Source organism: Silene latifolia, chromosome Y (genome assembly GCF_048544455.1).
Source record: "Silene latifolia isolate original U9 population chromosome Y, ASM4854445v1, whole genome shotgun sequence".
Lineage (NCBI taxonomy): Eukaryota > Viridiplantae > Streptophyta > Magnoliopsida > Caryophyllales > Caryophyllaceae > Silene > Silene latifolia.
Window position 1 is genome coordinate 211,922,092 of NC_133538.1, and position 13,779 is coordinate 211,935,870.

Consider the following 13,779-nt stretch of genomic DNA (forward strand, 5'->3'; position numbering starts at 1 on the left):
TTGGACAAAATGTATGATATATAACATTAAATAAAAATTGTTCAATATAAGGATAGAACCCATGACCTCTAACTAAGAAATAGTCTTAATAACCACTAGACCAACGTAACTAATGTGCTCCTTTACTAAAGAATACTGTAATTATTTTTCGGGAAAGGGGGTGCAGATGAACCCCCTGCACCCCCGCCAAAAACGCCACTGAATTTAGAGGCGAGGAGCTTATGAATTCTTGGATGACGATTTTCTTCTAGCCAAGAACATGAAGAACCTCGGAAACAATGACCTTCTCTTCTTCTTCATCGTGTTACTTTGCCCAAATGTCCCCTTTGTACTATTCCCAAATGTCCCCTTTGGACTATTTACACTCTCGTCTGAGAATGATGTTGGCGTTGTTGACTGTTGGCTAGACCCGGTGGGATTAGCTATCTGAGCTAAGTTCTTCAATCCAAGACCTTGTCCAAAGGGAACATGAGGAGAATTAGAATCGACAACCCTCTCGATCTTAATTTCCTGCCCATATATGGAAGAATCTGACAATCTTTTAATGCCCTTCACTCCTTGTCCTTCTTCAATACTCTTTCTCGGGCTATTCACGGAGCTTGGACCCAACTCACCTGCTTTCCGCCTTTGCCCGTTTTCTGCCCTCCATTTCCTCAACTCTAGTTCCACACCCAGTTTCCCTTCCGTGGTCTTTTCAGCTTTCTCCTCGGCAATCTTCAGAGCTTCTTTTCTTTCTTCCACCTCTCGATTTGCCTCTTCTAATTGGGTCAAGGATCTCAATTCGGATGCTTTTGCTACATCAATTTGAGACATTGCGGCCGTCACCTTCATGTTAGCTTCATCCTCAGCCTCATGGGCGCATTTGCTCAGTGCATAATATTCTTCTAAGGAAAGTGTGACCCCAAGAGAAGTATCCTCATCATTACTAACAATTTGGGTTGCTCCACTTTCTTGTAATGCTTTAATTGCAGCCATGGCTAGCCTCTCTGAAGCTTTAGCAGCATCTATTTCCTTTTGAGCTGCAAGCAGCCGGCTCTCCATCGTGTTCGCCCCAGCTTTAGCTTGCTCGGCCTCCTCCTTCGCCTTCCTCAACTCTTCACGAGCCAATTCAACAGCCGATTTGGCCACATTGGCTTCTTCAGATGCAAGCTGCAATTGCTTAGGCAACTCCATCATTTCCCCTCTAGCTTCCTTTTCGATTGCCTGAACTACACCTATTTCTGACTTTATCCTTTCTAACTCGGCTTCAAGAGATGAAATTGCAATTGAAGCCATACCTTCTCTTTGTCTTAAGTTGTCCAGCTCCAACTTTTCCTTCTCGAGTTCCAACTTTAATGATGTGGCTGCCAACTTCAAGCAGTTCACTTCATCAGTTGCTTTTTCAATGTGAACCTTCACCTCTTCAAGCTCTTTATTGGCAGCAGCAACTGCTGACTGCAACCCGGCATGAGTTTTGTCACCAGTGACTTCTTGAATGATTTTTGATTCCATGTAAGCTGCCAGCTCAGCTTTTAAGTCAGCAAGCAAAGTAGATGCCGTGTTTAGTTTTGATTTTAGATCCTTGGCTGATTCTATTTGCATATTTAATTTTGCCAAATCCTCTTCTGCCTGCGTCAGTTCCTTTTCCCTAGTGAGCTTATCTTGGTCCTTCGCCATAATTGCTCCAATTCGGTGTTCCTCAGCTTCCAAATGGGCAGCATGAGCTGACTCCAACAATTCTTTGGTAGAAATTAATTCTACTGTAAGGTTCTCGACAGTCTTCTCATCCTCCTTGGATTCATTAACAGCATCTTTAGCTTTCTTTACAGCATCATCTTTCTCGGTCAATAAAATTGCATGATCATCTCGTAGTTTTTGCAACTCATCTTTGACAGCTTTTAGATCAGCAATGGCAGCTTCATGCCGGGCTTTAGCCACTTCAAGCTGTGTTTTAGCAGCCACACTAGCCTCATGAGCAATCCCTTGTTCCATCTCTTCCACTCTAAGATGGGCAAGCTCAGAATCTTGTTTTGCTTGACGCTCTTCTGTTTGTGCTCTTTCCAAGTTTAGCTTCAAATCTTCAATAAGTCTCTTAGTGTTTTCCAAATCCTGAAGGGTTTGGATCTTTGATTGCTCAGCTTTCTCCGACTGTTCTTTATACAGAGGGATCTCCTGCTGCACCTTCACGAGTTCTCGTTCAATGATTTTGCGCCTCTGCAGATTCAAGATATTAGATGTGGTTTTGGGTAGTCCAATGGTGTACCCTAGTATTTTTCCGATTCTCACATGTAACCCTCAGTTTTTTTTTTTCTTAAAAGGTCTAATATACCTAAACACAATGAGAAGTTATTCAAACAGCCTGAATACTCAAATCGCCCTTGTCATATATATTACATTTAGAACTTTTGATTGATTAATCATCCATTTCTTGATTTATCAACATAATCATTTGTTTACTTACCAGGAAGCATCTTTTCATGACCAAACTTTAACATTATAAAGACCAGAGTTATTGCTTTCGTATCAGTTATGGTAAAGTTATTTTACGAACTAGTCATTGTCTTTATGGGTGTATAGATGATTTTATAACATAGGGTTACAGAACATGGAAAACAAAGGGGTGCATGGGATATCCATTTTTTTGTACGTAGGAGTCAGAACTCAGGACATTTTTGATGTTGACAGGGTTCGAACCCAGGTCATGAGACCAACAATCAGACAATGGCTGAATCGGATGCCTAATACTCTTGAACAGATTGGTGGCAAAAGTGTATTGTACATCACCTCAACAGTCTGAACTTTATGAGCCTTCCAATCAATAATGCCACCAAACTTGGAAACAGCTTCTTTGACAGATTCAAATGGTGCAGTTGTATCAATAAGAATCCTGTCTAAGTCGTATTCTGAAGTGAGGTTTGAGGGGCTAACAGGATCTCCAGTGCCAATTATAATCCGCGCAACCTGGACATTGGTGGCTGCATCTCCCTGATTGGAAACTTTATTGCCTGTCGTAGCATCATGCATAGAAGCTTCCATTCCAGAACCTAATGTTATCATAATCTAGATTAGAAAGCTGTTTAAAAAGGGACAAATGACCGATCTAGATAAAGTCCATCTGAAATTTCATTTCTAATATGGCATCACATTTAGGATGAAAATTTATTACTTCGTATAGAATATTGTGAAACTTAATACAGATTTCAGGTCCCAGAAAACTATCCCTTCTTCATATAAACCCCGATATAACTGGAAACTAGTCCCTTCTCCATGCTACTAAACCGTAAATGAAACCCGTTTAGAATAAATTATATAGTTCCTTATAAATAATCCCATATAATGTTTGGAGACATGTCACAATTTGCTTCTTCACACAGATAAGATCATGCAAAACACAACTTCTAACATTCAACATCATTCTAAGTTGAAGTCTTCAACACGTCATGGGCGGTTGATGAAGAGATGAGTATGTATTGAGGTGTCACTGTCATGTATTGATCTAGTTTAATACCAAACATCTTGTCTAATATATTCCTATACATAAAAAAAAAAGCACGAGTAAATGACTAATTCTGACAATACCTGAATCAATGTGATCATCCAATAGTCCATCAGAATAAGGTTGTGATAAACTGCTATCTTCCTTCAAACCTTGCTGAGATGATTCATCTACCAATTTTTCATGCTCTTTTATGCCATTTGTTGTACCAGAAATTTCACTGATTCACCAATTACCACCATTGTATCATTATATCATTACACACAATACAAATACAAAGAAGGTATTTCCTCCGTCTATCCGAATCATTTGTTTACGTTTTATCAAAATACCACTCACAAGGAATAAAAAGGTAAACAAATAAGCCAGACGAGAACGAAGGGATTAAATAACTACAAGTTGAATGAATCACCTTGGAGATTTAGTGCTGGATTCTTCCTCAGATTGAACCATTGGAATATGTTGAACTTCTATTTCAGTACCCATTAAACTAAATATTAATTCACCCCAAAATTTTGACCTTTAAAAATCAAATAATCCAAGATTATTTATGTTTCCAAGGTCAAACTTTTTACATAACAATCAAAACAATGAACACCCAACTTCATGTGTCTTGTTAACCAAGCTTCCCTCACATGAACATTGTCAAAAAAAAAAAAAAACAAACTTGGGGCTTAAGAAAATATAACAAAGATTAAAACTTTATTATTTAGGAAATGTTAATGTAAGAATTAAACCCAGAAAAAATTAAGGGTAAAAATGTTGAAATTAGAAATGAGAGGAGAAGATAGAGAGATGATGATGAATGTATGTACTCCCTCCAATTCCAGATAATCGTCCCATTGTCCATTTTCGATTAGTCGGTTAAGTGTCTCATTGTCTATTTTTGGTAAGTGTTGTGTGGTCCAAATTCAATTCCATTTCCGTCTATTCACATAATTGTCTCATTGTCCGTTTTGTGTAGTCTAAACTCACTTTCTTAATTCTTGTGCCATTTTCACAATGAGACGGTTATGTAAAATAGGAGGTAGTATGTAATAAGAAAAGTTATTAGGTTGACAACCAGGAAAGATAAAAAGTCCAGCTAATTTCAATGATATATTTATTGAAATTAAATGCATTAAAATAATGTGTATCATATATCAAATAATCATATCATATATTATATTAAAGCAGAAATTATCTGCCACGTATCATCGGCAGATGGCTTCTGCCACGTATCAATTTCAGCATCATTTACACATTACTAAATAAATTACTAATTACTAAATTATTATAAAATATAAATTACTAATATAATCACCTAAATCAAGTCCTATAATTTTGGTACCTTATTGTAAAAAAGGCAACATCATTAACTTATGCTAATCAATATTTCCGAGATTTGATATCTAAAAAAACTGTTTTCTAAACAATAAGAAAATGAAAAGATTTTCTACATAATATAAATAACTTGCCTATTAATCTGTTATCTTTATTTAAGTCAATAAAGTAGTTATGTAAGGTGAAATCAATCACCACAAAACTATATTAGTATTATCCAAAAATACAATTGCAATATATTTTGAATAATTTAATTATCTATACATGTTTGGCAAATGAATTTCCAATCCATTAAGAAAAATTTTAAATAATTGGAAAAAATCATGTACGTCTAACGTAATTCATTTGGGTTACATTATATGGGCATGAATGAATGAAATCAACCCAAAATCTCGCTATATATACACATAATTTATACATTTCTACATAAAATCTTGAAATAGTAACATATTAAGGTCACATACATAGTTTTAATCCTCAATGCACTTTATCTACTAAAAATCCTAATAGCAACAGATTTGAAGGTGGCGTGATGTTAGGAAGACATAATAAGGGGGCGTGTTCGGAAAATATTATGGTAAGCAGAATTATTATTAATAGCAATATTTCCTTAATTATGTCCTATTATTAAGATTCTTTGTAAGACTGCCAACCATTATTACAACCATTACATCAGATGCTATTTCATTTTTTCCATTTTCTATGTAAACTGGGAGACTGAATAAAGACGATTAATTTGAGTTAATTGACATACATTAAGTCGATCCCATTTACTTACAGTTGTAATAGGATGAAATTACCTTTAGAAGAATAAGTGAAGATGAAATGCATAACATCAACCAAAATGAAGGTCCTAAAAGTAGTGGTGAATCAAATTAATAGCTACGATAAATTAACGAGTACAACATTGTGATTTTTTAAAACAAATAATCAACCAGCATAGATTGATAAAATGGGAGTAGAAAAGATGATAGTGAAAACTAACTGTGAAGGGGGTTGGAAAATTTAAACAGTTGGTAACAGTTAATGAAAATTGTTTACCTTTATGTACCAAAAAAAATTGTTTACCTTTGATTTTAGTACTCCTCACAAATAATAAAAATGTAAATATTTTCTTAAGTCAGAGAGAGTACTATGTATCATATATTATATTAAAGCTGAAATCGGATCGGTAGTTCATACGAGTGTCAAGTGTCATAATCATTATAAATTGACATATTTAAAATTTCATTTAGAACTAATTATAATCATGTTATTATATATTATAGTAAAACTAATATCCGTTAGTCATCATATATTATTATATTAAAGCTGAAATCGGACAGGTAATTCATACGAGTGTCAAGTGTCATAATCATAAGAAATTGACGTATTTAAAATTTCATTTAGAACTAATTGTAGTCGTGTTATTATCATATATTATAGTAAAACTGAAATCTGTTAGTCATACGAGTGTCAGGTGTTATAAGAATGAGAAATTGACATATTTAATATTTGAGTTAGTACTAATCGTTGTCATATTATTAATTTTAATATTAACATACTTAAGTTTTAAATCAAGATTTTTTTTTTAAAAAAAGGCAATCAGTCTTTCCTTACAAACTAATGAGTCGCTGTCAAAATTGCATATCATAAACTACTACAACAAGTAAGTTTGCTACTAATCACAAATTTTGATTCTTTTTTAAAATTAAAGTGTGTCATTTAACGAAACAAGCGGAGGACAATATTTCATTACCTTGAAAATATCTTACTTTATTCTGCTATTAGGTTTTAGGAAAAATATAAAAATAAATATAAATTAACTAAAATTTCTCAAGTAACTCCATAAAATATATCAGATCATGAGTAATAGATAATATATCGTTATAAAAAAATCAATTTAGATAATTAGTATTATTTTCAATTTGGATAAGTTAGGGCTTGCTTGGATTGAGGGTAAAAGGGGGGAATAAATATGGGAGTGATATGTGAGGTGCATTTTTCATGTTTGGTATTAGAGTAAGTGAGTGTCTTTGGGCATTCACTGCCGGTCCCAAGCCCGGATAAAGGAGGAGGGTTGCGGTAGGTCTGTGGCAGCCAGCATAAAAACCTAGTCACATTTTACGGACATGAATCGGAATTTGAACATCGTTGGGACGTCTCCTCATAAGCGACGCGCTGCACTTCTTAGACCCGGGTGTAGTGAAAAGTATGTGAGGGTTGCTAGGTCGTCGCCCGAAAGCGACGCGCCATCTTTACATCTGGAGGTGGTGTCAAATAGGCAAGGGTGCGCTACATCTTCTAGACCCGGGTGTAGTGATAAATTTGCAAGGGTTGTTAGGTCATCGCCCAAAAGCGGCGCGCCACCTCGAAGTATGGGTGTGGTGTCAAATAGGTTTGGATCTAGGAAGCATGGTCAAGAGCGGGTAAAGAAATCAGGACATGACTTTAGGAAGGGTAGTAGGTTACGTTTTGGTACTTGGAATGTTGGCTCTTTGACATGAAGATTAGCTGAGGTAGGGGAGGTTATGAAAAGGAGGAGAGTGCATATAATGTGTCTACAAGAGACAAAGTGGGTCGGAGATAAAGCAAGGGTGATAGCGTCTTGGGGTTATAAGCTTTGGTACACGGGTAAAGACAAAAGTCGTAATAGAGTGGGTATTGTCATTGATAAAGATTACATCGATGATGTGGTAGAAGTATCGAGAAAGAGTGATAGGATTATGAGCATTAAGCTTGTAGTCGGGGATGAGGTGGTGACTGTTATAAGTGCTTACGCACCTCAAGTAAGTTTGGATGCTTCTTTTCGACGAGCCTTCTGGGAAGATTTGGAAGAGGTTGTAGAACGAGTCCCTATTAGAGAGAAATTGATCATTGGTGGTGACCTCAATGGGCATGTGGGTACTAGTCGAGTTGGCTTCGAGAACATTCATAGGGGTTTTGGGTTCGGGGAGAGAAATGAAGCAGGAAGTGACATATTAGATTTTGCTTTGGCATATGACTTGGGTGTAATGAACACTTGGTTTGAGAAAAGACATATTCTCATTTGGTGACTTATAGAAGTGGAGGAAATGCTAGTCAAATTGACTTCCTTTTGGTAAGGAATGTGTTGAGGAAAGAGTACACCGATTGCAAGGTCATACCCGGGGAAAGTGCCGCAACACAACATAGACTAGTGGTTCTTGATTTTCGGGGTAAGAGAGACTTGAGGAAGAGAAAGATAATCGGTGAGGCACGGATCAAGTGGTGGAAGCTACAAGGGGGAAACCAACAAGCGTTTTTGGATAAGGTTGAAGTAGCGATATTTGGTCGAATTGCGAGGAGAAAGATATTGATGCAACGTGGGATAAATTGGAGCATGTTGTAAAGAATTTGACGAGGGAGGTGTTAGGGGAATCTAAAGGGAATAGACCATCAAGTAAGGACACATCTTGGTGGAACGATGTGGTGAGACAAGCGATAAAGGCTAAATGTGAATGCTATAAGGTTCTGGGGAAATGCATGAGTGATGAGAACTTTGAAAAGTACAAGGAGGCTAGACGAGCCGCTAAAAAAGCCGTACGGGATGCGAGGGCAAAATTTAACCAAGAAGTGTATGCCAGGTTGGACACGAGAGAAGGAGAGAAGGATATCTATAAACTGGCTCGCATAAGAGACCGAAAGACGAGAGATATTGGGAGAGTTAGGTGTGTGAAAGATATGGACGACAAGGTTCTGGTTCAAGATAACGAATCAAAGGCTAGATGAAGTTCTTACTTTGATACTTTATTCAATGGACATCAGGAACAAAGTTTTGGGGATGTAGAGGTAACACCAAGTATGGTTAATCGGGAATTTGTGCGTAGAATACAAAAGAGTGAAGTTAGAAAGGCGTTAAGGAAGATGGGGTCAAAGAAAGCAGAGGGACTGGATGGTATACCCATAGAAGTTTGGAGGTGCTTCGGGGAGAAAGGGATCGAATGGGTAACCATGCTATTCAACAATATTTGGAGAAGCAACAAGATGCCATCGGTTTGGAGGAGAAGCACTCTTATCCCTTTGTACAAGAACAAAGGTGATGTTCAAGAGTGTTACAATTATCGGGGAATTAAACTTATGAGTTATACGATGAAGTTATGGGAGCGGGTAATTGAGCAAAGGCTTAGGAGGTGTGTAGACATCTCAGATAACCAATTTGGATTTATGCCCGGGAGATCGACTATGGATGCGATTTTTATCATGAGACAGTTGATGGAATACCATCGGGACAAGAAGAAGGACTTACATATGGTTTTTATTGACTTGGAAAAGGCATATGATAGGGTACCAAGAGAAGTACTTTGGTGGGCTTTGGCGAGAAAGGGTGTGTCGCGAAAATATATTGACCTCATAAAGGACATGTATGAGGGGGCTAGTGCAAGTGTTCGCACTAATGTTGGGAGAACGGAAGAATTTCCTATTACCATCGGGGTGTATCAAGGTTCCGCACTTAGTCCTTTTATCTTTGCTATAGTTATGGATGAGGTGACAAGGGAATTAAGGACGACATCCCTTGGTATATGATGTTTGTTGATGATATTGTGTTGATTGATGAGAGAAAAGAGGGGTGGAGAGAAAGTTGGAATTGTGGAGGCAGACTTTAGAGACTCGTGGGTTTAGGCTGAGCAGGAGTAAGACTGAGTATTTGAGGTGTCAGTTCACTAAGGTGGCGGGGTTGAGATCGACAGAGGCGGGGAGTATTATTTTCGATGGGAAGGTTGTTGAGGGTTTGGATTTCTTCAGATATCTAGGATCTATTATTCAAAAAGATGGGGAGTTAGACGGAGATGTGGCTCACAGAATTAAAGCGGGATGGTTGAAATGGAAGAGTGCTTCAGGGTTTCTATGCGATAAAGATATGCCCCAAAGATTAAAGGGAAAATTTTATCGCACGACAATTAGGCTCTGCTTACTTTACTTTACGACTCCGAGTGTTGGGCCGTGAAGCATTGTCACATTCAAAAGATGAGTGTGGTGGAGATGCGCATGTTGAGGTGGATGTGCGGACATACAAGGAAAGATCGGTTAAGGAATGAGGTGATTAGGGAAAAGGTAAAAGTGGCGCCAATAGAGGACAAGATGATGGAAAACCGACTAAGATGGTTTGGCCATATGAGAAGGAGACCTATGGACGCACCAGTTAGGAGGCTGGAGACTTGAAGAACAGAAAAGGTCCCTAGAGGTAGAGGATGACCGAGACAGACATGGTTGAAAGTGATAGAGCACGATATGAGAGTTCTGGGGCTTGAGGAGAGTATGGTGACGGAGAGGGCACAATGGAGGGAAATGATACATGTGGATTTTTAGTTTTTGATGTTTTTGACATATTTAGTGTTTTTTATTTAATTTCAAGAAATTAAATTATTTATTCTTCTCTCCTTTATTGCACTTTTTTACCAACCACTTTCTTATAGATTTTACTTGGTTCATTCCGAATCCTTAATTCTATTTCCGTTTTTAAAAATCGTTCTAATCTTTTCTCTCAATTTAAATTTTAAGTTTTTATAAAAGAAATTCGGAATTCGATTTTAAAACCTTTAAGTTTACCTTGACTTTCCATTACATTTTCGTTCTTCCTTTTTGTTTTTCATCTTCTCTTTTTTATTCGCATTTTGAGGCGTGCGTTCACCCATGGACGGTTCGAAAGGATGATTCATGTCAGCCGACCCCAAATCATTTTGGGATTAAGGCTCTGATGTTGTTGTTGTTGTTGTTGTTGTTGTTGTTGTTGTTGTTGTTGTTGTTGTTGTTGTTGTTGTTGTTGTTGTTGTTGTTGTTGTTGTTGTTGTTGTTGTTGTTGTTGTTGTTGTTGTTGTTGTTGTTGTTGTTGTTGTTGTTGTTGTTGTTGTTGTTGTTGTTGTTGTTGTTGTTGTTGTTGTTGTTGTTGTTGTTGTTGTTGTTGTTGTTGTTGTTGTTGTTGTTGTTGTTGTTGTTGTTGTTGTTGTTGTTGTTGTTGTTGTTGTATGAGAGTAAGTGAGTAACTATTCACTTCCTGAATCTTTTACCTTCATGAAGGGGTAATACATTACCCACCCTCCCCCCTGGGTAATGATTAAGGGAGTAAAACATCTTCTCAGTAATCATTACTCTTATATGTCAAACATATCACCAAAGAACTCATTACCCCTGTAATTAATTTCCCCATTAATTATCACCCAAATAAAATTTACTCCGTAATTATTCTATGAATTCCAGGCAAGCCTTTAGAGTGACTTTAGAAAAATTTCTAACAACTAATGCATAACATTATGATATTGAAAGATAATGAATAAATAAGGTGTTAGCAACAAAAATACTTTATTCATTTTAATTTTATTGCTCAATTTCTCATTTTAAATTCCAAATTAAATGTGTTGTATGATAAAATGATATACAATGTTGAGAGGCAAGTGATAACATGATTCCATAAACAAAAGAAATAAAAAAAGTATTATTTGGAGACTTGAAAGGCAAATGAATGGACAGTGTTGATGGTGGGAGGTCGTGATAAGGGAGGGGGCGCGATGGGTAGGTAATGATGGGGTACTAGGAAGTCGCATAAGATTAAGAGAAGGGTTAGGGGTCACACATAGGGTGGGGTCGGGATGGTGGTTATGCTCGAGGTACGAGAGAGGGGGATGGTGGAGGCAAGAGGGTGAAGGGTAGTCGAAGGACGTAGGATATGGATTGCAAGGTGGTGAATAGTTGTGGGGAGGGAGGCAATTGAGATAACGGTTAAGAGGGATGTCGTGGTCTGAGGTGCGGTCACCACTGCGGCAGAGGGTCTGCTCGTGGGTCTTGAGGTAGTCGGTCAGTGATGCCGAACCTTGCTTCCAAACGACCAGGCGATGGTGGGTGGGAGAAGAAATGAGAAAAAAGGTAGAGAATTGAGAGAAGAACAAACAAGAGGGGTATTATGATAAAAAGTGTACCACAATGAGTAAAATTAAATGTATACTGCGTAAATAAATATGGTATGAAATATCCAATAATTTTGTATGTACTTTTCATATTTCACATTTCATAAGTTAAAAAGTCGAGGAAAAAAAATAGTAAAGTACTTCAAATAAAATTAAACAATATAACTTATCAAAAGTATATCGGTAGACCATTTTCTAAAATTTAGTAATTTACGTAATCCAAAAGAATACGTAAGTTTTTACTTTTAATAATAATAATTCCGTTACCACCCGTGCAGTGCACGGGTTCAAAAACTAGTTTAGATTTAAGACAGTTCATTCAAATCATTATGATAATCACCTACTTATGATTAAACAAAGACTTTATACTTTATCTTTTGACTCTTCCCTATCATGTTTTCATTGGTCTGGAATTCTGGATGTAACGGCAGTCGGATTCATTTACAATATTTTACAATAAAAGACTAGGGGGATTCGAATTTGGGACTTGTTATTCACAATACATCTCTTTTAACCACTAGACTAAGACATATTCGGTAGAGATCACAGTACCTTAAGACGGAGTTATTGTCTTAATATTAAAAGGATGGATTAAATATTACTCCCTCCATTCAGCTCCAAATTGTGGAGTCTATTGATCGAATACGAAGGAGGGGGAGGGGTGAATTGAGTATTGAAAATCTAGCCCTATTTTTCGAAATAAATGATGAATAATTATTTACTTGATTTTATGAATTAAAACCAACTAGTTGATTATTTCAAGCAATATATAAAAATAACAAAAATAATAAAATAGAGAGAGACACAGAATTTTTGAAGTGGTTTAGTTTCACAAGTTGAAACCTACATCCACTATTCTCGATTAATAAATTTTAGTACCTCTCCACGGATTACAAAAACTATCAACCCACTCGTATAATCACCACCTATGATTATAACTCAGATTGAGTATCGCTAAATACTCTAATTTTGCTTCTTACGTTAATAGAATCGTTCAACGATAAATACTAATCTCACGTTAATGAGTGAGTATAATATCCTTGTGTACTTAGTATCCTATAATGATTTTTCTTCGAGTGATTGACAAACTTGATGCGCAACTTTTGTTTAAGCAAAATATAAAATGAAAATGAAAGCACAAAGAATTTTTGCTTAATAAATAATTTTCTCAAAAAGTTTATTTAATGTTGAAAGAGGAAGAGTATTTATAGGCTAAAGATTTAGGGTTTCTAGGTGTGAAAACCCTAGACGACTTGTGCAACAAGTCGACGGCATTCTAGATCCTTCTTGGTTGTGATAGGATGGACACGGTTCTCTAGAACCTTCTGTGTGCTTTGGCCGATCCTCACGGTAGCTATGGCCGAACCCTAGGGTTTCCTTGGGTCCATTTGGCCTCCATAGCCCACAACAAAACGAGATAGAATTTAAACGAAACCCTAGGTTGCATGACGACATACATATCGTATTATAAACCAATAGTTCATTCAATTTAAATTATGATTAAATAATTCCAATTATATAAATACTCTTTCATCACTATAAAGTATTTAAAATATATTTTCCAAAAATTAACGCATCATTTTTGTCTAGCAGTAAAGTTATAGCTGCGAGGTCATAACTTTACTAACCTTTATATCAAACAACGTAAAACCATTACCGGATGACGACCTATACTATCTAATCTTCGGAAGATCTTCAGTACACGAATCATCTCTTCACAAGTCTCTCATCTTGAGTCTCGTGATAAGTTTATGATCTTGATCTTGCTTGAATACAACGATCAAGTGTCTTTGAAGTTGTACCTCCTTGGTCCAAACTTCAAGCTTGCGTCTTTGTAATTGTTCCTTTCTATATTAAGACTTGAGCACACAATAATACGCATATGTTTATAATATTAAGTTCACATACAAATCATTAATGTCATTATCAAAACAATTAATTAGGACTAAAGGTCCAACAAATTCCCCCTTTCTGATGATGACAAGTCTCCTATGATTTGTGTCTAAGTCTAGTTCCCCCTCAACACAATACTTCCCAAATTATAGAACAGTTGAGCGTAGAAACTAATAATCTTTTCAAAGT

The 13,779-nt window shown here is 36.7% G+C and overlaps 1 protein-coding gene across 1 annotated transcript; it reads right to left on the minus strand.

The window, feature by feature from the left end:
- LOC141634412 (protein WEAK CHLOROPLAST MOVEMENT UNDER BLUE LIGHT 1-like) lies at positions 1-4,297 on the minus strand. Its single transcript, XM_074446593.1, has 4 exons — positions 3,888-4,297; positions 3,559-3,695; positions 2,764-3,023; positions 1-2,193 (listed from the first exon to the last, which is right to left on the minus strand). The coding sequence occupies exons 1-4, from the start codon at positions 3,959-3,961 to the stop codon at positions 220-222; spliced, it is 2,445 nt and encodes an 814-aa protein (XP_074302694.1). The 5' UTR covers positions 3,962-4,297; the 3' UTR covers positions 1-219.
- Positions 4,298-13,779: the final 9,482 nt, after the last annotated feature.

Excerpts from the sequence above, each read along its gene's own strand:
- LOC141634412 (XM_074446593.1), bottom strand. The coding sequence starts at position 3,961 with ATGGGTACTGAAATAGAAGTTCAACATATTCCAATGGTTCAATCTGAG. Across the intron at positions 3,696-3,887 it reads TCCAGCACTAAATCTCCAAG|TGAAATTTCTGGTACAACAA; the intron begins GTGATTCATTCA and ends TTGGTGAATCAG. Across the intron at positions 3,024-3,558 it reads GGATGATCACATTGATTCAG|GTTCTGGAATGGAAGCTTCT; the intron begins GTATTGTCAGAA and ends TGATAACATTAG.